General features: G+C 39.2%; 1 protein-coding gene across 1 annotated transcript in view; it reads right to left on the reverse strand.

The window, feature by feature from the left end:
* LOC111155566 (Rho GTPase activating protein 12) overlaps positions 1-20,555 on the reverse strand; it is a 108,094-nt gene extending 87,539 nt beyond the window's left edge. Inside the window, exons 1-3 of the mRNA XM_022515807.1 lie at positions 20,440-20,555; positions 3,099-3,134; positions 648-1,402 (exon numbers count right to left, since the gene is read on the reverse strand). Of these exons, the coding sequence (XP_022371515.1) occupies positions 648-1,325 (678 nt within the window). The 5' untranslated portion in view covers positions 1,326-1,402; positions 3,099-3,134; positions 20,440-20,555. The remainder of the gene's footprint in view (positions 1-647; positions 1,403-3,098; positions 3,135-20,439) is intronic.
* Between the last annotated feature and the right edge of the window lie 6,248 nt (positions 20,556-26,803).

Below are 26,803 nucleotides of genomic sequence, written 5' to 3' on the forward strand. Positions count from 1 at the left end.
TACCCAAATACATTCAAGTTCAACTTCCTGCATTTGCTTTTAAAATTATTTCACTTGACTTGACAAACTGGTAAAAACTAATCTCAAAATAAAGTTAGGTAAGGGAGAAAAATAAAATAAAATCATGGACACAAAATTTTTTTCAGGCTACTGTTCTAGGCAAGAACACTTAGACACTTAGGACACAAAGTGCAAGAATGAAGGTAGAGATTTAAATAAATATTCAAGGTCAATAAACCAGTTTCAAAAAACAAGTAGCTAACATTCCAGGGGGATCTTTCCTCAAATGCCCATTATTACCTGAAAACTTAACGGAAACAAGTCAAAATGAGTACAGTTAGAAAACAAATTTTGTCTAGTAAAATAAATATCATCACTGGATAAGTTAAGTAAATTCAATAGAAAAGAAAAAAAACCTTTTCCACACATAAAGCCCCATAAAGGCATAAAAAGTATGGAAACCAAAGTCAACCTTTATGAACTTGACAATTTGTTATACTATTCTCCATCTCATTAAATCAGGACAGAACCCGTGTAGTCTAAAAACAAAGCAAACAATTCCTAACTCCTACAAAGATTTTGATTAAAATCTGTAGTATTTTTGTTATGATGGTATAAGTGTTGCATCATTCTACTTTTCATCTTACCCTTATTTGTTCAGTGGAGCTGCTGCTAAGTTCATCGCCAGACTCAGAATCCTGATGTACTCTTTCAGAGCCTTCTCCTGCTGAATCACAAGACTGCTCCTGGGAGAAGCTAGTTTTCTCTACATCCAAGAACTCTGGACCGGGAAAGTGACCAAATAAGCGCGTCCTATTCTGGCCAGAAACTTTAGGAGAATGTGAGTCACTGTTAAACTTTCCGTTATTATGGGTCAGGTCCAAGCTTAGGGTCACAGTCTGACCTGGATTATAGTTCGGTCCAAAATTCTGATTTGCATCACGAATAAGACCTGTTCCTTGAACAGACGATGATGGCTTTCCAAAACTTGAAAGCTCAGGCAATTTGTTCACATTTTCTGTTGACCTCTGAAGATGGAGACTCTGTATCATTTTCACAGAATTATTTGGCAGTCCAACTGCCTGTTTAACAGGCGGCATGAGAGCTTTGCGGGTGACCTCCTTAACATACTGGGCTGGCACATAAAACGCCTTGGAATTCTCATCGGGTTTGACTTGCCACCAATCATCATTGGTCTTCTTCACCAAGATGTATCGTTCCCCTTGTTTTATCACAATTTTTCTGTCCTTAGCTTCATATTCATAATCATATTCCACTTCAATATACACTTGTCCTGGAATAATCTTCCCACTTCTGTCAGCCATTTTTATTCAACAATGTTCACCTCTCAAACAGGATGGTATGCCACATTATGGCTTTAAAGCTTGTTGTATTAATAGAGCTATTTTTATTTAAGTGGAGGAAAAGAATGAAGAAAACGTTAACATAGCCTAGATTTTTTAAGATTTATTCATAAGCATTATATAATATAGGCCCTTAAAGAATATTACCTTCAAATCTCAAACCCCAGAAACTAAACATGTGTCTAGTATCATATGTATTGTCCTATATTAAAAACACTAATTCTAACTGTAATCTACATTCTCTAGTCATTTATGAACAAAAGCAAATCAATTACTGGAATAGTAAATACCCTAACCAGCCAGAGAGAAAAAAATTCAAAAATTAGAAGTGAAAACTTTCCTTCTTTTCATGACTACCTCAAACCTCCTTCACTTTCTTAGAAAGGCTCACTAAATATGTCTCAGGCACTTACTAAGGGCCAGGCGCTGAGCTAGGTTCAATTACCTAAGAACTTTTTTGAAAGTGGAGCTGAATTTCAATAACCCTGTACCCCTTATTTTCTAAAATGATCAAGAGTACTAATGAGCTTTATAAAAGCCAATTATACAAGTTTCCTTTCCTAACATAAACAGATAAAAAGGACAGTATTGTTATAATTGGGTTATGAAAAGAAACTCCTAGCTTACTTTGTTTCCCTCTTATGTCTACCTCAGGAGGGCCACAATTCTTGTCAGACTGAATCCCACAAATGCAAAGAAATAACGAGTCTTTATATCCGGATATGTTAAAAATTCTCACCCCCTCTGCCAAAGTCTGAAATAGATATAAGCTCTAAACTGGCTTGAGAAATCCAGGGATTCATTTTTATTTTTGTATCAATTCCAAAATAGTTCAGTACCTCAGAGAGAGTACTCAAGCCTCCAAGTGATCACAGCATCTCGATATTGCTACAACTCAAGTCAAATTCCAACCACGAATGTGTTGTGCTGAATTGTGTTTCCCAAAAAAGTATGTTCAAGTCCTAACCTCAGGACCTGTGAATGTGACCTTATTTGGAAACAGGATCTTTGCAGATGTAATCAATTTAAGTGAGGTCATACATGATTAGGGTGGGGCCAAAACCCAATGACTGGTGTTTTTATAAAGAGAGGGTGATTGGAAGCAGGGAGAGAAGACACACAGAGGAAAAAAGGCTACCTGACAGCAGAGGCAGAAACAAGAGTGAAGCAGCTTTAAGGACTGCCAACCGCTAGCTTGGCAAAGCTAGGAAGCTAGGAAGAGGCAAAGAAAGATCGCTTCCTAAAGCCTTCATAAAGGGAGCAGAGCCCTGCCAATGTCTTTATTTTGGACATCTAGCCTCCAGAACTGGGAGAGGATAAATTTCTACTGTTTTAAGCCACCCAGTGTGTGGCACTTTGTTACAGCAGTCCTAGGAAACTAATATTCAACCCACAGCTCAAGGCTCCCAAGGGAAACCTAAGCAATTCTGAATACTGAGATATACCAGAACTGTGTAAACCTAAGGTGCCGTGACAACCTACCAATCTTCAGCAGCCAACTGTTGGGCATCATATTGCAGAGTGCTATATGTGCAGTTAACAATCATTCCCCTCAATACAATTTTTTCTCTGTAATAGACAAAGCCCATAACCCCAGATGACAAATAAATTATTGATTCAATTTTGGTAACAGAAATTTACTTTCTAGACAAACTACCTGGATAACTAATTTAATATAGTAATGTTTCAAAAAAAAAAAAAAAAGAAGGAAAGAAAGAAAAAGAAAAAACTTACCTTAAAAGAAATAAATATCCAGTATTACACTTAAACCTATAAAAAAAATAAAGTTCATTAATTTCAAGCAGGATTGCTTTAAAAAGGCTAATAATGTAACGTTGCTCTTGCTTTAGAATGGCTGTAATGGATTGCTCACATTTTTATAATAGCTCCAATGTTATAGATCACAATTGTGTTGCGTGCCATCCTCCAAACCGTACCCCAAAAAAAGGTATGCTTCAACACTACCCCCTTCTACTTCACTTACACATAATTTCAACTTCATTTCTGCCCTTTTTTATTCTAACAAATATCTTTTAAATTTTCTAGTAATGTGAGAAACAACTTTTGTAAAATTGTTAAAGTGACGGAATACGTTTTCAAGTTTATGGTACTGAGCAGATAGACTGAAAACAAATACTAAAGGCTACTGGGAGTCCTAACATATTTCCCCACAGACGATTTACTAATTACAAATAGAGGAATATGCCCCAAGTAAGAGAAATGCAGCAGTCATGAGCTTAACCAAGTGACAAACTTAATTACACCAACAGTGGGACAACCTGGATGATATATGCTTCCTAATGTGATGTCCACAGTGTCACCTAAGTTGTACTCTTGTCAAAAACATTGTAGGGGTGCCTGGGTGGCTCAGCGGGTTAAAGCCTCTGCCTTCAGCTCAGGTCATGATCCCAAAGTCCTGGGATCAAGTCCCGCATCGGGCTCTCTGCTCAGCGGGGAGCCTGCTTCCCTCTCTCTCTCTCTGCCTGCCTCTGCCTACTTGTGATCTCTCTCTGTCAAATAAATAAATAAAATCTTTAAAAAAAAAAGCCACCCAGGCGCCCCTAAACAAATAAAATCTTAAAAAAAAAAACAAAAAACAAAACACTTTAAAGCTAAGCTAATTATTAGAAAACAATTCCAAAGTGTAAGACATCCCATTAGATAACAAATCTGAACTCTCCAAAAAATTCAATTTCATAAAAAATGAAAAAGGGAGGAAGATTCTTCTACATTAAAAGAGACCAATGGGGGCATCTGGGTGGCTCAGTGGGTTAAAGCCTCTGCCTTCGGCTCAGGTCATGATCCCAGGGTCCTGGGATAGAGCCCTGCATTGGGCTCTCTACCCAGTGGGGAGCCTGCCTCCCTTTCTCTCTCTGCTGCCTCTTTGCCTACTTGTGATCTCTGTCAAATAAATAAATAAAATCCTTTAATAAATAAATAAAATAAAAAATAAAAGAGACCAATGAACCACAGAAACCAAATCCACCTAGTGTTCTACAAGGTACCTAAAACTTACCATATCCAAAAGCTACTTTCTGTCTTTAGCCCACCCGGGGCCCCGCCAAGTCTGCATGGTCTCCCATGGCATAGCAGTAATACAGATTCTAACCTTCCAAATGTTCAGCCTTTAGTTTCCAGGATGTCAATCACAATGTGCTTATGTGCACTACGTGCTTTTACCCAAATAAAAGTTTTTCGCTACAACTTTTCAAAATTCCACACTGAAGTACTTATCCTCAGGTGATTTGTTTCTTTTTCTTTTTCTTTCCAGGAAGTAATAAAATAACTTAAGCAACATCTCTGAGCTCAGATGTACTATAATTAGTCAGATATTTACCCACATGAATGGAGAAAAGGAAAGTATGAAGAATAACAAGAAAACCGTAAGTCACACTAGGAGCAGAGAAGCTAGGCAGTGGGGAGCAATGATAGGTTAAAAGCCAGTCTGAGTTCAGGCTCTTTCACTGCCAGGCTTTATGACTACACCTTGCCCAGTGACTAAAAAGCTAAGTATGAAGGAGGAGTTGGGGGAAAGATAAGTCAATTCACTATGTTCAACATGAGACACGTAATCTAAAGCTTTAAAGAAAATGAGACTGGAAGGACCAAGGAAAATGGAAACGTAGACAAAAACTTCTATACAGAAAAGGCAGCTGGGTATTAAGGCAAGCGATATGAGCAAGAGTGGACACAATGGGATAAGAATAGGAGAACTGGAGCCAAGATCATTTTCTAGTTATAATACTGGGGTGGTGAGATGGGGAATGAAACTGGGAAGCCCCTAGGAGACACTATTAAAATTATAAACTTCTAAAAAGTCACACAGCAGGAATTATGTATCACAACCCAAGATCTGGGAAAAGTTACATAAAACAAGAAAAAAGCCTTATTATAAGCTATGGCTTCAAAGAAAATTAAAATTGTGGGGTAGTTCTAGAAACTCAGATCTAAGTGAAAATCATCTGCAAATATCTAAGTTATGTTACCTAATTTTATTTAAAAATATAAACTATATTTAAAAAAATTTTACCTTTTTAACTTTTCATTTGTTGGTTTTTTTTTTAACTTTTCATTTGTTTATTTCTCTATTTTCCAAACTTGTGGAAACTAGTCTTCTCTTTAGACTAGGTTAACACTGTTTATCCTGTTATCTTACCCTCTCAAGTATTTTGGTTAGATTCCTTACTGATCCAACTATAATGCTCTGAAGGCAACTCTCCTCCAGTTGAAATATGTTCTATACTTATCACCACACTCCTTTATCCATCTTCATCACGAGGTCACTTACAACTAATTACCCAACCACCAATACATATAAATTTTCTCATACCTACTGCCCAGTACCAACCACTGGTCTACTTGGCAGTTTCATAAATAGCCATTGAAGGCTTTCCATGCCTCTTACCAGTCTTCTCCTTCCTCATGTTTCAACAAGAACAGATATACACAGAGATAAACACACACACAACTGTTTACATCTTTCACTTCTCTTCCCCCACATCTGATTCAGAACTTCCTACCAGGCTATTTTAAAATCTAATGGCCTCCTCCTTTTTCTGCCATTTTTTCTCCTTTTCTTTCCTACCACAAATTACATAGCTCAGCACATGTTATCTTCCTCCCCCAGGACACCTGTTTTAATCAAGTACATCTCTCAGCATGATATCCTTACTAGGTATATCCAAAAAGTAAACAAGTAAACACAATCTTAAGAGACATATAGTAAATGCACCCATAATTAATAAGTCTACAATTTTTTTGGAATGAATCTACACATTAAGCCTAATACACAGATGTACAACCAATTTAACAATTCTAGTGCTATTAGCAACAAAATATTAATATAGCCTCACACATAAATATTAACCAACTTAAAAATACAATTTAAGCCATTATTCTTGACGTGAAGTTCTCCAAGAAGATTTAAAAGTACTTGTTTAAGGGGCGCCTGAGTGGCTCAGTGGGTTAAAGCCTCTGCCTTCGGCTCAGGTCATGATCCCAGGGTCCTGGGATCGAGCCCTGCATCAGGCTCTCTGCTCAGCGGGAAGCCTGCTTCCTCCTCTCTCTGCCTGCCTCTCTGCCTTGTGATCTCCATCTGTCAAATAAATAAATAAAAAGTGAAATCTTTTTAAAAAAAAAAAAAAAGCACTTGTTTAAAACGAAGAATCCCTGAACAGGCCTCTACTAAAGAAATCAATTAAACTTAATGAGCACAACAAATAGTTAAGGACAATTCCAGTATTAAGTTTCAGAATAAGAAATTACACTAAATAATTTTGTAAACCGTATACTTGTACAACAAGAAATCATAGGCCACTAGTGAGCACTTAGTTTTTCATAATGCATGATCCCTATTTTCTAAGAATAAAATAGTACAGAATATAAGACATTTATTAGGTCTAAAGAACAAAAGAAAAATACAGTAACTGATATTATCAACTATTCTAGACATAAGGAAATAGCAAAAATGGGGACAGCAGAGGGATACAGGAAATAATTGGGTAACTAGAAAGCAGGACAGAACACAAACATAAACTAGTAAAGGAAATTCAAAACCAAGATTTAAATCTGAAACAAAAATGAGGAAACAACAAAAGCAGCATTTGGGGAAGCAAGCATAGTCTACTAAAAACGATATTTGCATGGGGTATTTTAAGGCAATTTGTGCCATGAAGTCTTAGTCAGAAATGAGGGTGGACACGACGACTTTTTTTTTGAGTTGTTACAAGAATGGAGAAACTATTCTTATTTAAAGGAGAAGAAATGTGACCTTGGGTTTGACAATGAGTTTCAAGATAAACCACCAAACACACAATCCATTTAAAAAAAAAAAAAAATAGGGACGCCTGGGTGGCTCAAATGGTTAAGCATCTGCCTTCAGCTCAGGTTATGATCCCAGGGTCCTGGGACTGAGTCCTGAATCAGGCTCCTGGCTCAGCAGGGAGTCCGTTTCTCCCTCTCCCCTTGCTCAAGCTCGCTCGCTCTCTCTCTCTCTGTCTCAAATAAATAAATAAAAACTCTTTTTAAAAAATTAGAACTTTATTAAAATTAAAAACTATTGCTTTGTGGAAGACACTGCTAAGAGAATGAAAACATCAACCACACACAAGGAGAAAATACTTCCAAAGCACTTATCTGGCTAAGGATTTGTATACCAAGTAAACAAAGAACTCTTAAAAGTCAACAAAAAGAACTCAATATGGAATAGGTTCTGAATGGAATGGAAAAAGGATATGAAAAGATACCATAAAAGAAAATACAGATGGCAAATAAGCGCATGAAAAAGTGCTCAACATTATGTCATTAGGGAATTACAAATTAAAACAAGACACACAGCACACACCTATTATAATGGCTACAATCCAAAAAACTGACAACACCAAGTGCAAGTGAGGATGTAGAACAACAGAACTTCCATTCATAGCCTGTAGGAATGCAAAATGGTTCAGCCACTTTGAAGACAGTTGAGCAACTTCTTACAAAGCTAAACATGGTCTTCCCATCTGATCTAGCGATCACCCTCCAAGGTATTTACCCAAATAAGTTGAAAATTTATGTTCACAAAAGGCCCTGCATGCAAATGTTTACAGTTGTTTTATTTATAACTACCAAAAACTGGAAGCAACCAAGATGTCCTTCAATAGGAGAAAAGATAAACTGTGAGACATCCATAAAATGGAATATTATTCAGTGATAAAAAATAAGGTATCAAACTAAGAAAAGATACAAATTAATCTTAGATATATTTTGCAAAGTGAAAAAGGCCAGTCTGAAAATGCTACACACTGAATGACTTCAAGTGTATCACATTCTGGGGAAGTCAAAACCATAGAAAGAGTGATTGCCAGAATGGGAGTGTGGGAAGAAGCATTCCGTAAGCAAAGCACAGGAGATTTTTTTAGATCAATAAAACTATCTTGTATGATCCTGTAATGGTGGATAAATGACACTGTACACTTGTGAAAACCCATTAATCTTTATAACACAAAGCACGAACTTCCATGTACGCAAATTTTAAATTCAGGAGGTTGGGGGAATCACAGGATTTCCCAAGAAAGCAGGTGAGACAAGATAGTCTAACAATACAACAAATACATGGAACAACCTCTGGAGAAGGATGCTGGAATTATCTTGGAAATAAGTGAGGTCTATAAGAATATAGGCAAAAGAACACAAGTACTCTATTCTAAGCTGATAAAAACATTTCACATGGGGGTATAAGTCAAAAACTCTGGTATTGCCATATATGTACACTAAAATCAAATAATTAATTAAATGGAATTCAGATGATGGGAGCCAGGTTTCTCGATGATTGAGTGGGAATTTATAATCCTGTGGAAAAGATTAGAATGATCCATGGATTAGATTTGGAGACATCAATATGAACTCATTTTTGGCTTACTACAGATAAAGTTACATAAAGGTGATTTCATAAAGAAATATTACAGAGGGGTGGGAGGAAGGGGTAACAGGATGATGGGTATTAAGGAGGTCATGTGTTGTGATGAGCACTGGGTGTTATAAATAACTAATGAATCACCGAACACTACATCGAAAACTGATGATGTATAACTGAACATAATAAACAACAACAACAAAAAAAAAAACAGGAATATTACAGATATACCTCTATATATTGCTTAGTATACACATGCATATTTCCTTTCTGTCAGCAAAAATGACAGCCTAGCAGCAATAAGTACACCTAGCACCCAGATACAGTTTCTAATATCATTCCCCAAGGAACCAAGGCTCTTGGAGAAATGGCTGATCCAAGTACTGTGGCAGAAAATACACAAGATGAGCCCAGAGCATCTTATAATGACACACTGACCCTTCCCCTCTGGATTTTAAGGATTCGATTTAAATCCAAATTAAAAGTGATACCATGCATATTTTATACTCATATTAAAATACCTTACATTATGCCGACATATGTTTGAATAATTTAAATAAACTCATGCTTCTTTAGTTACTTTATCACATTGCATTTATGGAGAATCCATGCCTGGTTTTCTTATCAAAACATGAATTACAATTATTTAACAGGTAGTAGGATTCTCTATTATCAATGGTTATTATATTTTCAAAATCATTCTAAAATAATCTCTATGTGGAGAGTAAATACTGATCTAGCTGATATATGACAGCAGAAAGTTAGGAGCCTACTGTATTAAAAATTTCACACACACAGTACTTGAGTATAGCACCCTGATCAAGAGCTTTCAGACCAAAAAGGACTAAAGATTAAACTGGAATTTATTCCCTTCAGATCCATTTGCACACACTAAGAGTTTTAATGTGGTGCAGGATACCAGGAAGATAGCCTATAAGGTAAAAACAAACAAACAGAACTTGTAAAAAGCCTAAGGAATAAAAAGGTTTTCTTGAGCCAGTAAGTTAACTTCCTCTCCCTTCAGATTCTCCTACTTCATAAGCACCTATATTGATAATGGCTCCATACTAACCTTTAAAACCACCCTTCTTTGATGATCAATTCTGCTTCCATATTTTTCAGTTTTGTTTTGTTTTTACTCTCTTCTAAATGCACTCCAACCAATGGATTCTTCTATACACTCAACACCTGAGTCCCATTTTTAAAATTTCTTACTAAGTACTTTCAAAAATAATCATTTTTAATCGAAAATAAAAAACAAACAAAGATGGGCACATGCGTGGCTCAGTCAGTTAACCATCTGCGTTCAGCTCAGATCATGACTGGGATCAAGCCCCATGTGGGGCTCTCTGCTCAGGGGGACCCTGCCTCTCTCTCTGCCTGCTGCTCCCCCTGAGTGTGCTCTCTCTTTCCCTACCAAATAAATAAAATCTTTAGGGGGGAAAAAAAAACAAAACAAAGAAAGAAATTAACTTTTTTTACAGTTCACATAAATTTGATCTTGCCTCTGTGGCATCTCACCTGCCCACCTTTTTAGTAAGAACACCTTGATTTTCCTTTGGGGAAGCACCCACACTCATGATCTCAGACCATACCATTACACAAGTTGTCATACATTAATCAGAAAATCATAACCTTGGTCTTTATAAAGCTTAATAGGATTTCTAGCCCTCTAATAACTTACTCTAAAAGAAAAAGTTCATTTTCTTCACAACGCATTCAGATATTCCTCCAAAACTATACACATTACCCTCTTAAAGAAATCTTTGAAATGACTATTTACATTCAATTACTTTCAAATGTTTACCAAATCCTTTGCTTTAAAGAAAGATATAATCTACAAAACAGAGGCAAATACAATTGTAGGGATTTAACATCTGGCCATTGCAAAGTTCTAGTCAGACATCAGTAACTTAAAATTTTAAAAAAGGAAAAAAAAAACTATTCTTTTGAATGCTTAAATGATGCCAACCTACTCCAAATTAACAATGTGATAAGAGCCACTATAGGTAAAGGACTTGAATAGATATTTTTCCAAAGATGATACACAAATGGCCAATAAACACAAGGAAAGATACTCAATGTCACTATCATTAGGGAAATGCAAATCAAACTCCAATGACACCACTTCATACCAATCAGGATGGCTATTGTAAAGAACAAAACAAAACAACAACCAAGGGGCACCTGGGTGGCTCAAGTGGATTAAAGCCTCTGCCTTCAGTTCAGGTTATGATCCCGGGGCCCTGGGATCTAGCCCCGGCGTCGTCCTCGTCGTCGTCATCGTCCTCGTCATCGTCATCATCCTCGTCATCGTCCTCGTCGTAGGGCTCTCTGCTCAGCAGGGAGCCTGCTTCCCTTCCTCTCTCTCTGCCTGCCTCTCTGCCTACTTGTGATTTCTATCTGTCAAATAAATAAATAAAATCTTTAAAAAACAAAAAAAAAAACAAACAAAAAAAATAAGTGTTGATGAGGATGTGGAGAAATTGCGCTTTAAAAGAAAATTACTTTATTTATTAGAGAGAGCGCGCGCGCACAGGAGAGAGAAGCAGACACCCTGGTGAGCAAGGAGTCCAACGCAGGGCTCAATCCCAGGACCCCAGGATCATGACCGAGCAGAAGGAAGACGCTTAACTGACTGAGCCACCCAGGTGCCCCAGAAATTGCCATTCTTGTGCATTGCTGGTAGGAATGTAAAATGGTACAGTAACGGGGGTAAACAGTACAGTGGTTTTTCAAAACACCCAGCAATTCCACTTTGGGTACACATCCAAAAGAACAGAAAGCAGGGACTTGAAAAGATATATGTACATCCATGTTAACAGCAGCACTAATCACAACAGCCAAAAGGTGGAAGCAAACCAAATGCCCATAGATAAATGCCTAATCAAAATGTGGTATATACATACAATACTATTGTCTATATTACCAAAATAGTCACTACAGACTACAATTTAAATCACCTTATACCTGTCTACCCAAAAACCACAAAAGTCAATAAATCCTCACATAGGTTTTACAGATCCTCTTTCAAAGTAAATTTTAAAAGGCAAACATTCAAACTTTTAGAAAACCGAAAAGTAGCACTTAATGTAGCACACAAATGATGACCTACTACTACTATCAATGCCTCAGAGCTTTCTGTCCTCTCCTAGGAAAGAAAACACACCATGATTCTTAATTTGTACTAAAATTTAAGTTATTTTACAAAAGACTGAAAATCCAATAATGCAAGTTAAATCAAAACAAGATATCACATACGTACCACAATAAAGTTATTTTTACAAAACAAGACAATACAAAGTGCTGATACCAACAACTGGAACACTCATACAGCACTAATGGAAGTGCTAAAAACGGGACAGCCAGTTCAGTAGTCTCCTACAAACATACATTTTCTGGGCCATGAGACAAATCTCAATAAATTTAAAAGGACTGAAATTATACCAAGGTATATTCTCTAACAACTGAATTAAGTTATAAATTAACAAAACATAGCTTAAAATCCACGAATTTGTTGGACTCTAAACAACATACTTCTAATTATCTCACAAGGAAAAGAGGAAATCAAATAGGAAATCTGAACTGAAATGTAAATGAAAACATGACATCTCAAAACTCACGGGATGCAGCTAAAGTAGTGCTCAGAGAAAATTCATAGCACTAAATACCCATATTAGAAAAGAAGGTCTCAAATCATTGATGTACACTTCCACTCTAAGAAACTAGATGAAGAGCAAATTAAACCCCAAATAAGCAGAAGAAAAGACATGATAAAGAGCAGAGAAGAAATCAATAAAAAAAAGAGAGAAAAATGTTAGATGAAATCAGAAGCTGGTTTTTTTTTTTTTTTTTTTTTTAAAGATTTTATTTATTTGACAGAGAGAGAGTGACCACAAGCAGGCAGAGAGGCAGGCAGAGAGAGAGAGAGGAGGAAGCAGGCTTCCCGCTGAGCAGAGAGCCCGATGCGGGGCTCGATCCCAGGACCCTGAGATCATGACCTGAGCCGAAGGCAGAGGCTTAAACCACTGAGCCACCCAGGCGCCCCAGAAGCTGGTTCTTAAAGAAGATCAATAATACTGATAACCCTCTAGTCAAACTGATCCAGAATAGAAGGGAAAAAAACACAAATTACCAATATCAGGAATGAGACAGGGGATATAACTATAGATCTAAAGACATCAAAAGGAAGATAAGAGAATATTATGAACAACTTTAAGCCAGTAAATCTAACAACTTAGATGACCAAATTTCCTGAAAGACAAATTACCAGAACTTCAGAAGAAATTGATAACCTAAGTAGCCCTGTATCTAATAAAAAAATTGATCTGTCTTTAAAAATCTTTAAGATCTTCCCACAGGGCACCTGGGTGGGTCACCTGGTTAGGCATCGGCCTTCGGCTCAGGTCATGGTCCCTAGGTCCTGGGATCAAGCTGGACGGGGAGTCAAGCTCCCTGCTCCCTCTCCCTCTGTTGCTCCCCCTGCTGTGTGCTCTCAAGCATGCACTCTCATGTTCTCTAATAAACAAAATCTTAATAAACAAATAATTTTCCCACAAAGTCCTGGCCCAGATGGCTTCACTAGAGAGTTTTACCAAAAATATAAGGAAGATAATACCTGTTACACAAAGCTTTTGAAGAAAATTGAAACAGAAGAAAAACATCCCAATTCATTCTATCTGGACACCATTATCCTCATACTAAAACCAGACAAAGACCTTATAAGAAAAACTAAAGACCTACATCCCTCATAAATATAGACACAAACTTATCGTCAACAAAGGACTCATATTTAAATATACAGAGAACTGTACAAGTCAATAACACAACTCAATAAAAAATGGGCAAAAGATATAAACACTTATCCAAAGATCTACAAATGGTAAGTAAGACCATTAGAAGATACCCAATATCTTTAGTTATTAGAGAAATGCAAACTGAAGTCACAAAGAAATAACACTACGCATCCGCTAGAAAAACTAATATTTAAGACTGACAATACACCAGTGTTTTCTAGAATGTGGAGCAATCAAAACTCTCACACACTGCTAGTGGACATATAAAATGGTAAAACCACTAAGGAAAAGTTTGGCAGGTTCTTAAAATTTTAAATATATATCTACCATAGGACCCAGGGAATCTACCCCTAGGTATTTATCCAAGAGAAATGAAAGCATGCATCCACGCAAAGACATGTAGGTGAATGTTCACAGCAGCTTTATTTCTAATAACCCCAAATTGGAAACAATCCAAATGACCATCAAGAGGTGAATGGATAAACTAATTGTGGTATATCCACACAATGGGATATCACTCAGCAACAAAGAGGAATTAACTACTAATACACACAACAAACTGGAAAAATCTCACAATAATTTTCCTGAGTAGGGGAAAAAAAAAAAATCCAGACAAGAAAGTGCATACTATATGGTTCCATCTACACACAATTCTACAAAATGCAAACAAATCTGTAGTGCTGGAAAGCACATCAATACTGACCAGAAAACAAGGTGATGAATTACCCTTAAGCTCAAGGAAATTTGGAGGGCAAGGTGGGAGTTAGATACGTTCAAATTATACATTTAAAATATATGCAGCTTATTACACAGCAATTATACCTCAATAATACGGTTTTCAAAAAACCCTAATGATATAAATTCAAAGCACCAACTATCACTCCCACATACACACTAGAATGGCTTTAAATACATAAAAAGGGGGGTGCCTGGGTGGCTCAGTGGGTTAAGCCGCTGCCTTCGGCTCAGGTCATGATCTCAGGGTCCTGGGATAGAGTCCCGCATCGGGCTCTCTGCTCGGCAGGGAGCCTGCTTCCCCCCCCTCTCTCTGCCTGCCTCTCTACTTGTGATCTCTCTCTGTCAAATAAATAAATAAAATCTTAAAATAAATAAATAAATACATACATACATACATACATACATAAAAAGGATCTTTCATGTGGTAAGGACGCCAGCAACTGGGATTCTCGTTCACTGCTTGTGGGAATGCAGAATGTTAAAGCCACTTTGGAAAACATTTTGGCAGTTTCTTATAAAGTTATTAAGCATGCATTTACCTTACGATCTAGCCATTGCTTTTCAATACCTCTAGGTATTTACCCAAGAAAAATGAAAGCATAAGTCCACGCAAAGGCCTTATATGAACATTCACAACAGCTTTATTCATAAGTGCTAGAAATCAACTCAACTGGAATCAACTCAAAGGCTTATCAGCTAATGAATGCCTAAACTAATCGTACATCCATCTGTAAAACAGGAAAGAATACAAACCCTAGGAGATCCTGGGAAAGGGTTGGAGGGGGATGGGCAAAATGTAAGGTTAAGGGGACTGGGAGATACAAGCTTCCAGTTACGGAATGAATAGGTCATGGGAATAAAAGGCACAGTATAAGGAATATAATCAATGATATCGCAATAGTGTGTATGGTGACAGATGGTAGCTACACTTGTGGTGAGCAAAGCATAAGGAATAGAGAATGTTGATGGGCGCCTGGGTGGCTCAGTTGGTTGAGTGTCTGCCTTCGGCTCAGGTCATGATCCTGGTATCCTGGGATTGAGTCTCATCTTGGGCTCCCTGCTCAGCGGGGAGCCTGCTTCTCCCTCTCCCATTCCCCTTGCTTGTATGCTCTCTGTCAAATAAATAAATAAAATCTTTAAAAAAAAGAGAGAGAGAGAGAGAATGCTGAAATGCTATGTTGTACACCTGAAACTAACATAACATTGCATGTCAATTATACTAAAAATAATTTTTTTAAGAGATACCCTTGTGAGAACAGATAGAGAAAATGTGAAAAAGTACTTAGTAAACTATAAAGCATGACACAGAGCATCACATTAATCACTGCTTACTAAAGGAAGTAATGTGGTGATAGGAAGGTACCCACAAATACCATACCATATGAACCTTCTACATCTGGCTTATTTCACTTAGAACAACACTTTTGAGAGTCATCCATGTTGCTGTATGTAGCTGTAGTTCACTCCTTTCTATTACTGAGTATTACTCTATGTTAGTATACACATAACTCAATAAAACTGATTTTTTTTAACAGATCAGTAATATATAGCAAAATATTGGTATTTTAAAGATACCACTAGAACTGCAAAATGTAATCTAAATTCTTCTGTAGCACAATAGCACAGGACTCAGGGTTAGGGACCTGAAATTTAAATCTAGGATTTGCCATTTCTTGGCACTCAGATGCTGAGCCCCTTAACTTACCTGTAAAACAAAACAATATAAATCTCCAAAGATTCTTGTGAAAATGGAAAAGAGAAAAAGTATTCTGTAAACTATAAGGCACGACACAGATTATCCACACTAATCACTGCTTAACTCAAAAAAGGGTAAGTTTCAGGGGCACCTGGGTGGCAAAGTCATTTAGCATCCAACTCTTGGTTTCAGCTCGGGTCATGATTTCAGGGTTGTGAGATCGAGCCCCATGATGGGCTTCACACTCAGTGTAGAGTCTGCTTCAGACTCTCTCCCTCTGCCCCTCCCCACTGCATGCGTGCTCATTCTTGCCCCCTCTAAAATAAATAAATCTTTAAAAAAAAAAAAAAGTTGTGAGTAGAAAAATAGTGACAAATTAACTAATGGCTTAAAAAAACAGTCCCTCCTCAAATGCACATGCCTCTGCCTCTTCCTAGCTATGTGATCTAAGTTACTAAACCTCTCTGAGCCTTGTTCTCTTCCATTTGTGAAACGGGGCTTATTAACAGCAGATACCATATATTGAGAGAATCAAATGAGTAAATACGTGTAAAGCACCTGGTATAATGCTTTACAGATTTTAGATCTTCTTACAAAATACTATTATTTCTATGCTACCAAACCTAAACTTAGCAGCCATCCTACCCATCCAAAGTACAACAGTGTAGGTAGTATCAATGATCTAGATCAGGGCTTCTGAAACTTCTAGTGAGCAGAATCACCTGGAGAGCTTCTCTTTAAAAAAACAAAACAGGGGCGCCTTGGTGGCTCAGTGGGTTAAAGCCTCTGCCTTCGGCTCAGGTCATGATTTCAGGATCCTGGGATCGAACCCCGCATCGAGCCCCGCATCGGGCTCTCTGCTCAGCAGGGAGCCTGCTTCCCCCTCTCTCTCTCCGCCTGCCTCTGCCTGCTTGTGATCTCTGTCAAATAAATAAAATCTTTAAAATAAATAAATAAAAATAAAAATAAAAAAACAAAACAAAAAACTTTTTTCGATTAGTTCTAGACTTAGAGAATTATGCAAAAATAGTACAGAGAGTTCCCATATATCCTATACACAATTTCTCCTACCATTAACATCTTATGTTAGTATGGTACATTTATCATATTCAGTGATATATATGAACATATCATATACAGTAACATCCATGTTCTATTCAGTCTTCCTTAGTTTTCCCCTAATGGACTTCTTCTGTTCTAGGATCCCATCCAGAATAGCACATACACATTTTGTAGTCATCATCTGTAGTTTTTAAAACACAAGTTATTGAAACCCAGACATTCCTAATGAGAGCACTATTAGGTGGGGCCCAAAAATTTGCATTTCTAACAAGTTCCCAAAGGATGCTGATGTGGCCAATCTAAAAATACATGGAGAATAGCTCTGGTCTAGATTCTAGACTCCAGAAGTGATGCTCAATACAGTAGCCACTAGCCAAATGTGGCTACTGAGCACATTAAGTGTGTCTAATCTAAACTGAAATGCCCCGTATATGTAAAATACACCAAGGATTTGAAGACTTAGTCTGAATAAAAGAATCATGTTGATTACATGATGAGATGATAAAAAAAAACTTATTTCACTTGGGTTTTTTCCCCCTATTTTTACTTTTTACCATGTGAGTACTAAAAAGCTTGAAAATTACCCAAGTGAGGGGCACTTGGCTGGCTCAGTTGGAGGAACACGCAATTCTTGATCTCTGGGTTGAGTTCAAAACCCATGCTGGGTGTAGAGATTACTTAAATAAAAATAAAAATAAAATAAGGTTACACAGGTGACTGGCATTATATTTCTATCGGACTGCAGCGTAGTTTGTGTTCCGGGCAATAGAGCACCAAGGGTATCACCTGGGGACTTGTTAGAAGTTCAGGTGATTCCCATGCACATTAAAGTTTGAGAAGCAATAATTATCAACAGGGGAGGGATACTTAGACACGTCAGCATTTGGCAGTCTGGTTCAAATAAAAAGCTAATCAACTGCAAACTGAAACTGCATGATATTTGTTAAGTCAATAAAAGTAATAGGGAAATGGCTGAATCACAGCAAAGGCATCCACAACTAAGGATGTGGCATAATTAGACCAGTTAACAACTGAAGAAAAACCACAAAGATAGTGACCCAATGGGTTCCTCAAAAGAGGATGATATGAAAAGCATGATTTGAAATACAATGATGATATGTGATACCATCATACTTTTTCATGTCTGACTCATTCCACAAAACAGTGCATATTTGCAATTAAAACTAAAAATGTAAATACAAGAGAAAATAAAAATTTAATTTCACTTTTCTCTCCCACTACTAGAGAACTGGAATGTCCATTTTGGGCAGATTCACCTTAAGTTACCTTTTCTTAGTACCAATTTTCTCAGGTAAGCAAAATACTGGTAGTGCCACATAATGATTTTACACATCACTGTATTCAGTTTTATTTCAGTCAACTTCGAATTTTTATTACCCTATTATTCTCAGGAATGTCAACTGCACAACTTCAAGTACATAAATTTGTAAAGCCCATGGTCTATCCACCTATTTTTAAAAAGCACCAAACAGAAACTTTCTAAATGAAATGAAAACCAAATGATTAACTACAAATAAGCAGCTGTTCTTCTACAGCATTTATAGTTCATATTTTCACTTGTGCCTCACAACTGGTACAGTAAAAAATAAATAAATAAACACCTAAAGATACATAATTGACTATATACGGGTAACTAATCTTTACCAATAGCACATTAAGAATCAATGAGTTATCGACCTTTTCCAACTTTTATGGCTGATAAAGTATGAACAGAAACCTATCAACAGATACCAGGCATACACATACACACATACAATCTGTTTCATTACACTTAATTGTTTTTCCCCAAGAACAAACACCTCCAAAGCAGAAAGCTACATGCAACCACTGGTAACATATATGCATCCAAGTTGTCTGGTTCTTCAGGGTGCATGGCTCAAAGTTAACTCTCCAGATCCTGCTTTTAGGCACTCTGCTGGGCTCCCAATCCCTATTCTGAAACGTTTCCAAGGCATTTCAAAACAGCGCAAAAGAGAAAACTACTAGCACCAGTAGCCGAATGTCTACTCAGACAAGAAAAGGTACAGAAAGATGACCCATTCTGTAACACACCTTCCTATTGATCAGGTAAGGAACACTGGACACGGACAAATAACCGCTCTAGGCCACTGTTTCCCAAGTTTTCGGATGAAACAGGCGTGACTAGGGGCTAAATACTTTTTAACAACCTTTCGCTGAGTCTTCCGAGATCTCAGCTTCGGAAGTGTGGCAGAATCTCAACCAGAAGCCGAGCTTTCCTCCACATTTCCTTCCCTTTTGGAATATGTGCATAAATATTCGATAAAAGCTGCTCTCGTGTGTCATAACTAACCATAAAGCAATTCGAGTGTTAGCTGACTTTACCCATCATAAACACTTCACTTGGAATGACATCCGAACTTTCCTAAAGGTATGCTTTAAACATTTTGCTTTAACCTTTGCAAATGCATTGAAAACTGCTGCTACACTCAGAAGGAAAACATCACAAGCCTCTGAAACTGAAGGCCCTGCATTTTTCTGTAATGATGACCCTGCGGACATTTCTTCTCAGAGGGTCTGCAGTAACTAAAGATACAACACGTAAAGGACAGCCATTCTTGGAAGACAATCAACTACGCTGAAATGGGAGGAGGGCAGCACGCTTGTAAAGAGGTTTTTTTTGTTTTGTTTTGTTTTGTTTTTAATTCAAGGACTTTGAGGAGATTGCTCCCAGAAGAGCTACAGTAGCAAGTGTCCATTCAATGGGGCAGGGCACTTCAAAGACTGCAGAGACAAAAGTACCCGTTTAAGGTCAGCAGTCCTCGAGGGGAGGCCTCAGGTAGGCTCCCTGGGGGGGGGGGGGGGGGGGGGGGGGGTGCGGGGGGCGGGGGGGGGGGGGGGGGGGGGGGGGGCGCGGGGGGGGGGGGGGGGGGGGGGGCGGAGGTTTACACACGCAACGGCAGTTAGAGAGCGGGCACACGCAGCTGCAGAAGGCAAGGAAAGAGGGCGGCACCAGCCTGCCTTTTACACACACACACACACACACATACACACACACACTCCCTCCTAGGGGCGGGGCGGGCAGGCGCTGCCCTCACACAGGAAGTCAGGAAACCCGGGGGGCAGAGGAGCCACAACTTCGAGCCATTTAAACCCTCTCGCCCACGTCAGTCAATGGGCTGGCAACGGCTCCCCTTTCCCCCGCGCCCACCCTGCGCCCTGCGCCCCACCCCTCCCGAGACGCTCCCCGCCGCACCTCGCGCGCACCTCGGCGGCGACGCGCCTCCCGCACACACCTCCCCCTAACTCCGCCGCCCTCGGCGGGCACAGCCCCGACCGCGGACGCCTTTGTGCAGCACCTCACCAACCTGCCCTCTGTCCACGGGAACCCGCGGCCCGCCACCTTACCGAGAGCACGGCGGCCTCGGAGGAGGCAGCTCCCTCTTGTATTAGCACTGGGTCTGCGGGACGCCGAGGCGACCCTGAAGGGCGCTCACACCGCGGCGGCTGCGGCCAGCCCGTCCCCGCAGGCTGGTCTCGGAGGGAGGGTAAGTTCCAGGGCACGTCGGAGCGCGCCGGCGCGGGGGCGGGGCGGGGCTGGCGGTTCACGTGACGGTAGGGGGCGGGACGAGGCGAGGCTCACGTGACGGACCGGGCGGCCGCGGGGTGAATCGGCGGGGGTGGATCCGGGAGGAGGGGAGGCAGGGGGCGGGGCGGAGGAACTGGATTAGGGACTCGGGCTGGCGAGGTTGCTGCCCGCCAAGTGGGCGTAAGCACTTTGTAAACATGAAGTGGGAAACGTTGAGAGAAAACGCTCAGGAGAAAACAAGAGAAAGGCATAGGGGAAACGGACCCAACAGTAGGATGGCAGGAATGGAGCCCAGGGAAAGAGGGGCGGTGGGCATTGCCCGCACCCTTTCTTGGCCCACTGGCCTGCTGGGAGCTGCTGCCAGACGAGGTCAGTCATTTGTTCACTGCCCCGGAAATCCCGCGGGGAGACTCGGAAAAAGTGTCACACGCCACTTCAAGGGGACGAAATGAAACTCTGGAGGCACTGAGTCCATGTAGTGGGGCCATGCGGAGCTGTCCTGCGCTGGGGCTACCAGGGCAGATTGCTTCACCAGCTGTGCACACTCAAGGATGACGGAGGCCCTGGGGATCCAGGAGCCGGCCGCTCCATGATCAGGCTGCTCCAAAGCAGCATAACCACTCATTAAGCTGCCCACGGGGCCTGCTATGTGTAAGCCCCAGGGCCACAGTGTCGTTGGCCAAAGTCATCACAGATCGCAGCGTTTGCAGTTTGGCAGCACAGAATCCAGAAGTCAGAGGCATTAAAGGTTTTTCATGTGGGGGTGAGCCTATGGCAGCAATAGTACTGGACTGGGAATTTGGAAAAGACACCTAGCATCTGCCTTTGTCGCTTCTTGACCTCAGCTGTCAATGGAGTGTTTGGACTGAGCGAAAAGTCTCCTCCTTCTTCTAGCCCCAAATTTAATGACTGTGAGGAAAACTAACTCATAAGTATTAGGTCCTAAGAAACCAGTCATTTAGTAATCAATTGTTGAGTGTGTCTGTTATGGTGCTGGATGAAATTTTAATGATACCAGATTTAAAAAAAAAAAAAAAAGGCAAGGTATGGTTGGGGAGGCACTCTCCGGAATTGGCCCTTTTCTGTTCTTATCTCATACTTAAAGATGCCATTTGTGTCTGGTGTCCTCATAAGCTGAACTTCCTGTTGTTTTTTAATGACTGCAAAGAGCCCACTGGGTTACTGGCAAGATTTTAAGAGCTGTAGTTTTCCACCTTCTTATTAAATTAAATTAAATCTAAGGGGGGATAGTGCTTAAATTTAAAATATTTTCCTTTTAGAAAGGAAAGATACAAAAAAAAAAAAGCCAAGACCATACTGTCTCTGTCATTGCACTCGCTTTATCACTCTTCCCTTGGCATTGATTTTTTTTTTTCCCTGTGTTCCTCAGTTTCTACATGTTCTCTTTTCTATGCCCTTGTTCAGCGTATGGAGTAGTGCTCCTGTATGCTTCTGAAACTATTTGCCATAGAATCCCTCGTGATCTCTTTCTAGAACCAAAACACGGAAGACTGTGAAAAGTAAACTGTGCCCTGATGGGAATGTGCTGATAACTTTATCTTCCCTACTCCTCAACCCTGAACTGAGCACCCTTGGTTTGGGGAATAGATAGAACTGAACAGTTTGCATATACTTGCTGATCTGCCTGTGACTCTACTTCCTATTTCACAACATAATCTCAGATGATACCACAATGCCCACAGTATGCTGATCACTACCAACAGCAGATGAAGTCGGATAAAAAGAGCTCTCACCCATGTGTGTTGTTTGAAAAGGACCTGATGGAGAGCTATGCAATCATTTGCAACACTGCCTCTCCTTAGTTTTTAAATAACACCAGTAGCATATGTCTGGTGCCTGTGCTCAGGATCGCAACAGATAATTTTCAGGATATTGACATTTAACTGGCTACTAATGAGGTAGCATAGAGTTCCAAAATGTAGAATTCAGATGTAAGCTCCACAAAGGCAGAGGTTTGCGTTTGATTTGTGTGTATGTATGCGTGTATGTGTCTCCAAAGTGTCTGAAACATAATACATTTCTGTTGAATGTATTTTTGAGTGAAAACGTACTCTGTAAATTGCTAGATATGCCCTGCTTTCTAATTCTTTAATAGGTAAACCTGCTTTTCATTGTGTATTTCTAAATGAAAAGGCATGAAATTATATCTGGCATCCCTGCTTTGGCTAGGCTCTAGAGGAAGGGAATTTGGCAGTATCTACCAGAATTACAAATGCATACATATTCTGAATTTACTTCTAGGGATTTATCCCGCAGATGTATTTCCACACATGAGAAATGATAAGGTATTTCTTGTAGTATTGTTGAGAATAGCAAATAATTGGGAATAACCTTAATATCCATCCTCAGGACCCCTGGTTAAATTAGGATAAATCCATACATTCAAATGTGGCTAACAAAAGAAGCAAAGATCTCTATGTTTTAATATTATAATCTCCAATTTTTTTAATTAAATGAGAAAATGGTGCAGAGTAATGTATTGGCTTGTATATGCATTAAACTAGGACAAACTAACTGTTGAGGTATAAGAAATCTGTGGATGGAAGTCATGGGAAAGAGCCTTTATTGTATTTGTATCTAAAGTTTTTGATACTCAAACCATGAGAGTGCTTTATCTAGTCAAAAAGTTAAAGGGGCGCCTGGGTGGCTCAGTGGGTTAAAGCCTCTGCCTTTGGCTCAGGTCATGGTTTCGGGGTCCTGGGATTGAGTCCCGCATCAGGCTCTCTGCTCAGCAGGGAGCCTGCTTCCCCCTCTCTCTCTGCCTGCCTCTCTGCCTACTTGTGATCTCTGTCAAGTAAATAAATAAAATCCTAAAAAAAAAAAAGTTAAATAAAATATTTTATTTAAATTTTTTCTGGTATCTTTATTTTGTTATTAAAACATCCAGGCTTCATCTATTTATCAAAGTTTACCTAATCAGAATAAGTATATCAAGTAAACTGGTACATACATCAGATAAACTTTTTAAAGATTCAGTTATTTTCATTAACTTCCGATTGAACAATAAATACTCCTTCTGAAATAATTTAAGATCCAGGTCCTACCCTTAGTTTGAAGCTTGGTATACAACATATCAAATATACGTACATTTTCAAAAGTACTTTATTTTTCTTGAAGTAGGGCCTGACTTGAACAAATTATAATGACTTGGATCCTCTGATTTAAATAATAAAACTAGAATTTTATGGATCCTCTGTTCATCTCCTAATTAAGGTCAAGAAAAATATATTTGGGATAGAACCCTGAAGGCATATCTTTCTGTGTGTATCTGTTAACTCGCCCACTTTGGAATATCAACTGTCTCCTGTCTTCCACAGTTCACCGAGATGCCTTGGAAATTATTTTACCTATGTTTCAGCATTTTACATATTTCTAGACTTAATTCCCAGAAATTTAAAATGAATTATAATTACAAACTACAGTAGCATTCAAATTTACATAACACCATCTACTTAAGGATTTCAAGGGCTTGTAAATATTTTCTTGTGAAATCTCAGTTTTCACCATATAAATTTATATGAACAATGTTTTTACACTCTTGTGAAAGACAAATGCAAGCATAAATAATTAGGACTAAATTTCCAAAATTCCATAGGCTGCCTGATACCAGAAAATTCATAATGGGCTTTACAATTTAAACTATGTAACCAGTCAATCAATAATTAAAGACCTATTTTAATTTCTTCTGCTTATATCTTTTAAATTAAATATGAACTCTTTTAAGCTTTATATATAACTCAGATATAAGAAATGACCCTAAAGTTAATAAAAATCAATGATGAATAACTCATCATCTAGAACTCATGAAAAACCTTTGGTATTTGTCACAAGTAAGCAGTAGAACAATGTTTCAACATGAAACACAGCTATGATAGAAATATTTCTTGTTTTAAAAACGAAGATACTTCTCTAAGTTTGGGAATTAGGCAGAATGTCTGCTTTCACCATTCCTAGTCAACATTGTACTGGTGGTTCGACCAAGTATCTGGCAATAAGTAAATTTGTAGATAAAACTTTATATACATTTATATAATTTCGTACAGTAGATAAAACACACAAATCACGTTACTAAAATCCATGTGATTGGGCAAGGGGGATTAAATAATATAAAATATATATATATATATATATAAGATAAAAGTACCTACCCCAAACCTGGCATTTGGTAGGTGGTCAGCAATGATAAACTTGAAGTTCTTTTTTTTTTTTTTAAGATTTTATTTATTTATTTGACAGAGATCACAAGTAGGCAGAGAGGCAGGCAGAGAGAGAGGAAGGGGAGCAGACTCTCCGCTGAACAGAGAGCCCGATGCAGGGCTCGATCCCAGGACCCCGAGATCATGACCGGAGCCCAAGGCAGAGGCTTTAACACACTGCACCACCCAGGCGTCGTAAACTTGAAGTTCTGTGGAGTTTTTCAACTCTGCGAAAGAGTCATTTGTTCTAAAGTAGTGGAAGACAGACCTTTACAGGTTTACACAGGCAAGGGGTGAAAATAGACTTCTTTCTGGGGTGCCTGGGTGGCTCAGTCGCTTAGCGCCTGACTCTTGGTTTCAGCTCAGGTCATGATCTCATGGGTCCTGATCTCATGCATCGTGAGATCAAGCCCCACATCAGACTCCACACTCCGTACCAGTCCACTTGGGATTCTTTCTCTCTCCCTCCCCCTCTACTCTCCCCCCACCGGCACTCTCTTTTTCTCTCAAATAAATGAATGAATAAATAAAATGTTTAAAAAAAGAAAAGATATCTCTTTCTTAGTCTGGGCTCCTCCAGAAGCTGATCTTGAGGCAAGGATTAAAGAGCAGAACGTTGACTTGGATGTGAGGGAAGGAGATAGAGAAGAGAGGAATTGGTAAAGAATGTCTGTGGTGGGCAGTTGGAGGTTAACCCCACCAGGGAAACTCTGGGAGCAGAGTGAGAATAACTTCTATTTTCAAATAAAGCTGATAGCAGTCCTGAGCTCAAACACAAACTTCAGTTTGTGAGTTTTCTTTAAGATATACACAAGATGGAACCAGCCGCCATAATCCCATTTTCCTAAAGATGCTGGCTGAAGCCTCCTCCTCCATGATAGCAGGGGCCTTGGCTCCTTTTAGGTGAGTGTGTGAACTTTGCATTGCTTGCAATGTATGTGCTGCCAATTCACTCTTATAATTGTGTGTAGTATTGGTTTGAAGAGTCAGTCCTGGAGAATTTTCTCTGTTCCACAGTTAGGAAGAAACATTTGTTTTTGTGTGGCCAGAATTATGTTAAAAATACTAGAACATTAAAATGCATATTGTCGGGAAAGCTGGGGGGCTCATTCGTTAAGCGTCTGCCTTTGGCTCAGGTCATGATCCCAGGTCCTGGGATCAAGCCCCGCATCGGGCTCCCTGCTCAGTTGGAAGCCTGCTTCTCCCTCTCCCACTCTGCCTGCTTGTGTTCCCTCTCTTGCTGTGTCTCTCTCTCTGTCAAATTAAGTAAAATCTTTTAAAAAATAATAAAATGCATATTGTCGTCTTTACTGTTACATAAATTAGAGCCCTATCATTTTCCGGAATCAATCCAAGTGTGATGCTATGACTACAAAACTCGAAATCAGATCAACTATAAATCAGATACTTGGCCATATAGACTGTCCAAATAGCTGAGAACCAAGGAATTTTTTATTTTTTATTTTTTATTATTTATTTTTTTTTTTCCCCAAGAAATTTTTTAAAAGCAGGGACACTGGTACATGGAACAGAATTCATGCACAAAACTTACCCAATTCGAAATTCTGAGTTCAATGGGCTGGTTATTCTCCTTACTAACCACCATCCCCAGATTCATTCTGTGCCCTTCTCTGTCCTGCTTTATGCCCTGGACGCCAGTCCTTGGAATTGTATCCAAACCAAGGCTTCCTTGTCCTGTTGGTTTTGGGTTGGGAAGCACTGACAAAGATAGAAGGTGCAAAGAGAGGAAGGTCTGGTGTTTCTTACCCCCATTCCCTGTCTTGCCAAGGTTCTGGTGGTAAGGTAGATGCTCACCTCCACAAATGCAGTTCCCTTTAGGCAGCTCTCCTCTCATGGTTCCTGCTCTCTCTCCGGGCACGGGACCACGGACGGGTCTTTCCTGTCACACCTAGAGGTCAGGATGGTGGGAATGATTCTTGATTGTTCTAATCCTGGAATGCCTAAT

This window comes from Enhydra lutris, unplaced genomic scaffold (assembly GCF_002288905.1).
Source record: "Enhydra lutris kenyoni isolate GAN:26980312 unplaced genomic scaffold, ASM228890v2 scaffoldscaffold42, whole genome shotgun sequence".
NCBI lineage: Eukaryota > Metazoa > Chordata > Mammalia > Carnivora > Mustelidae > Enhydra > Enhydra lutris.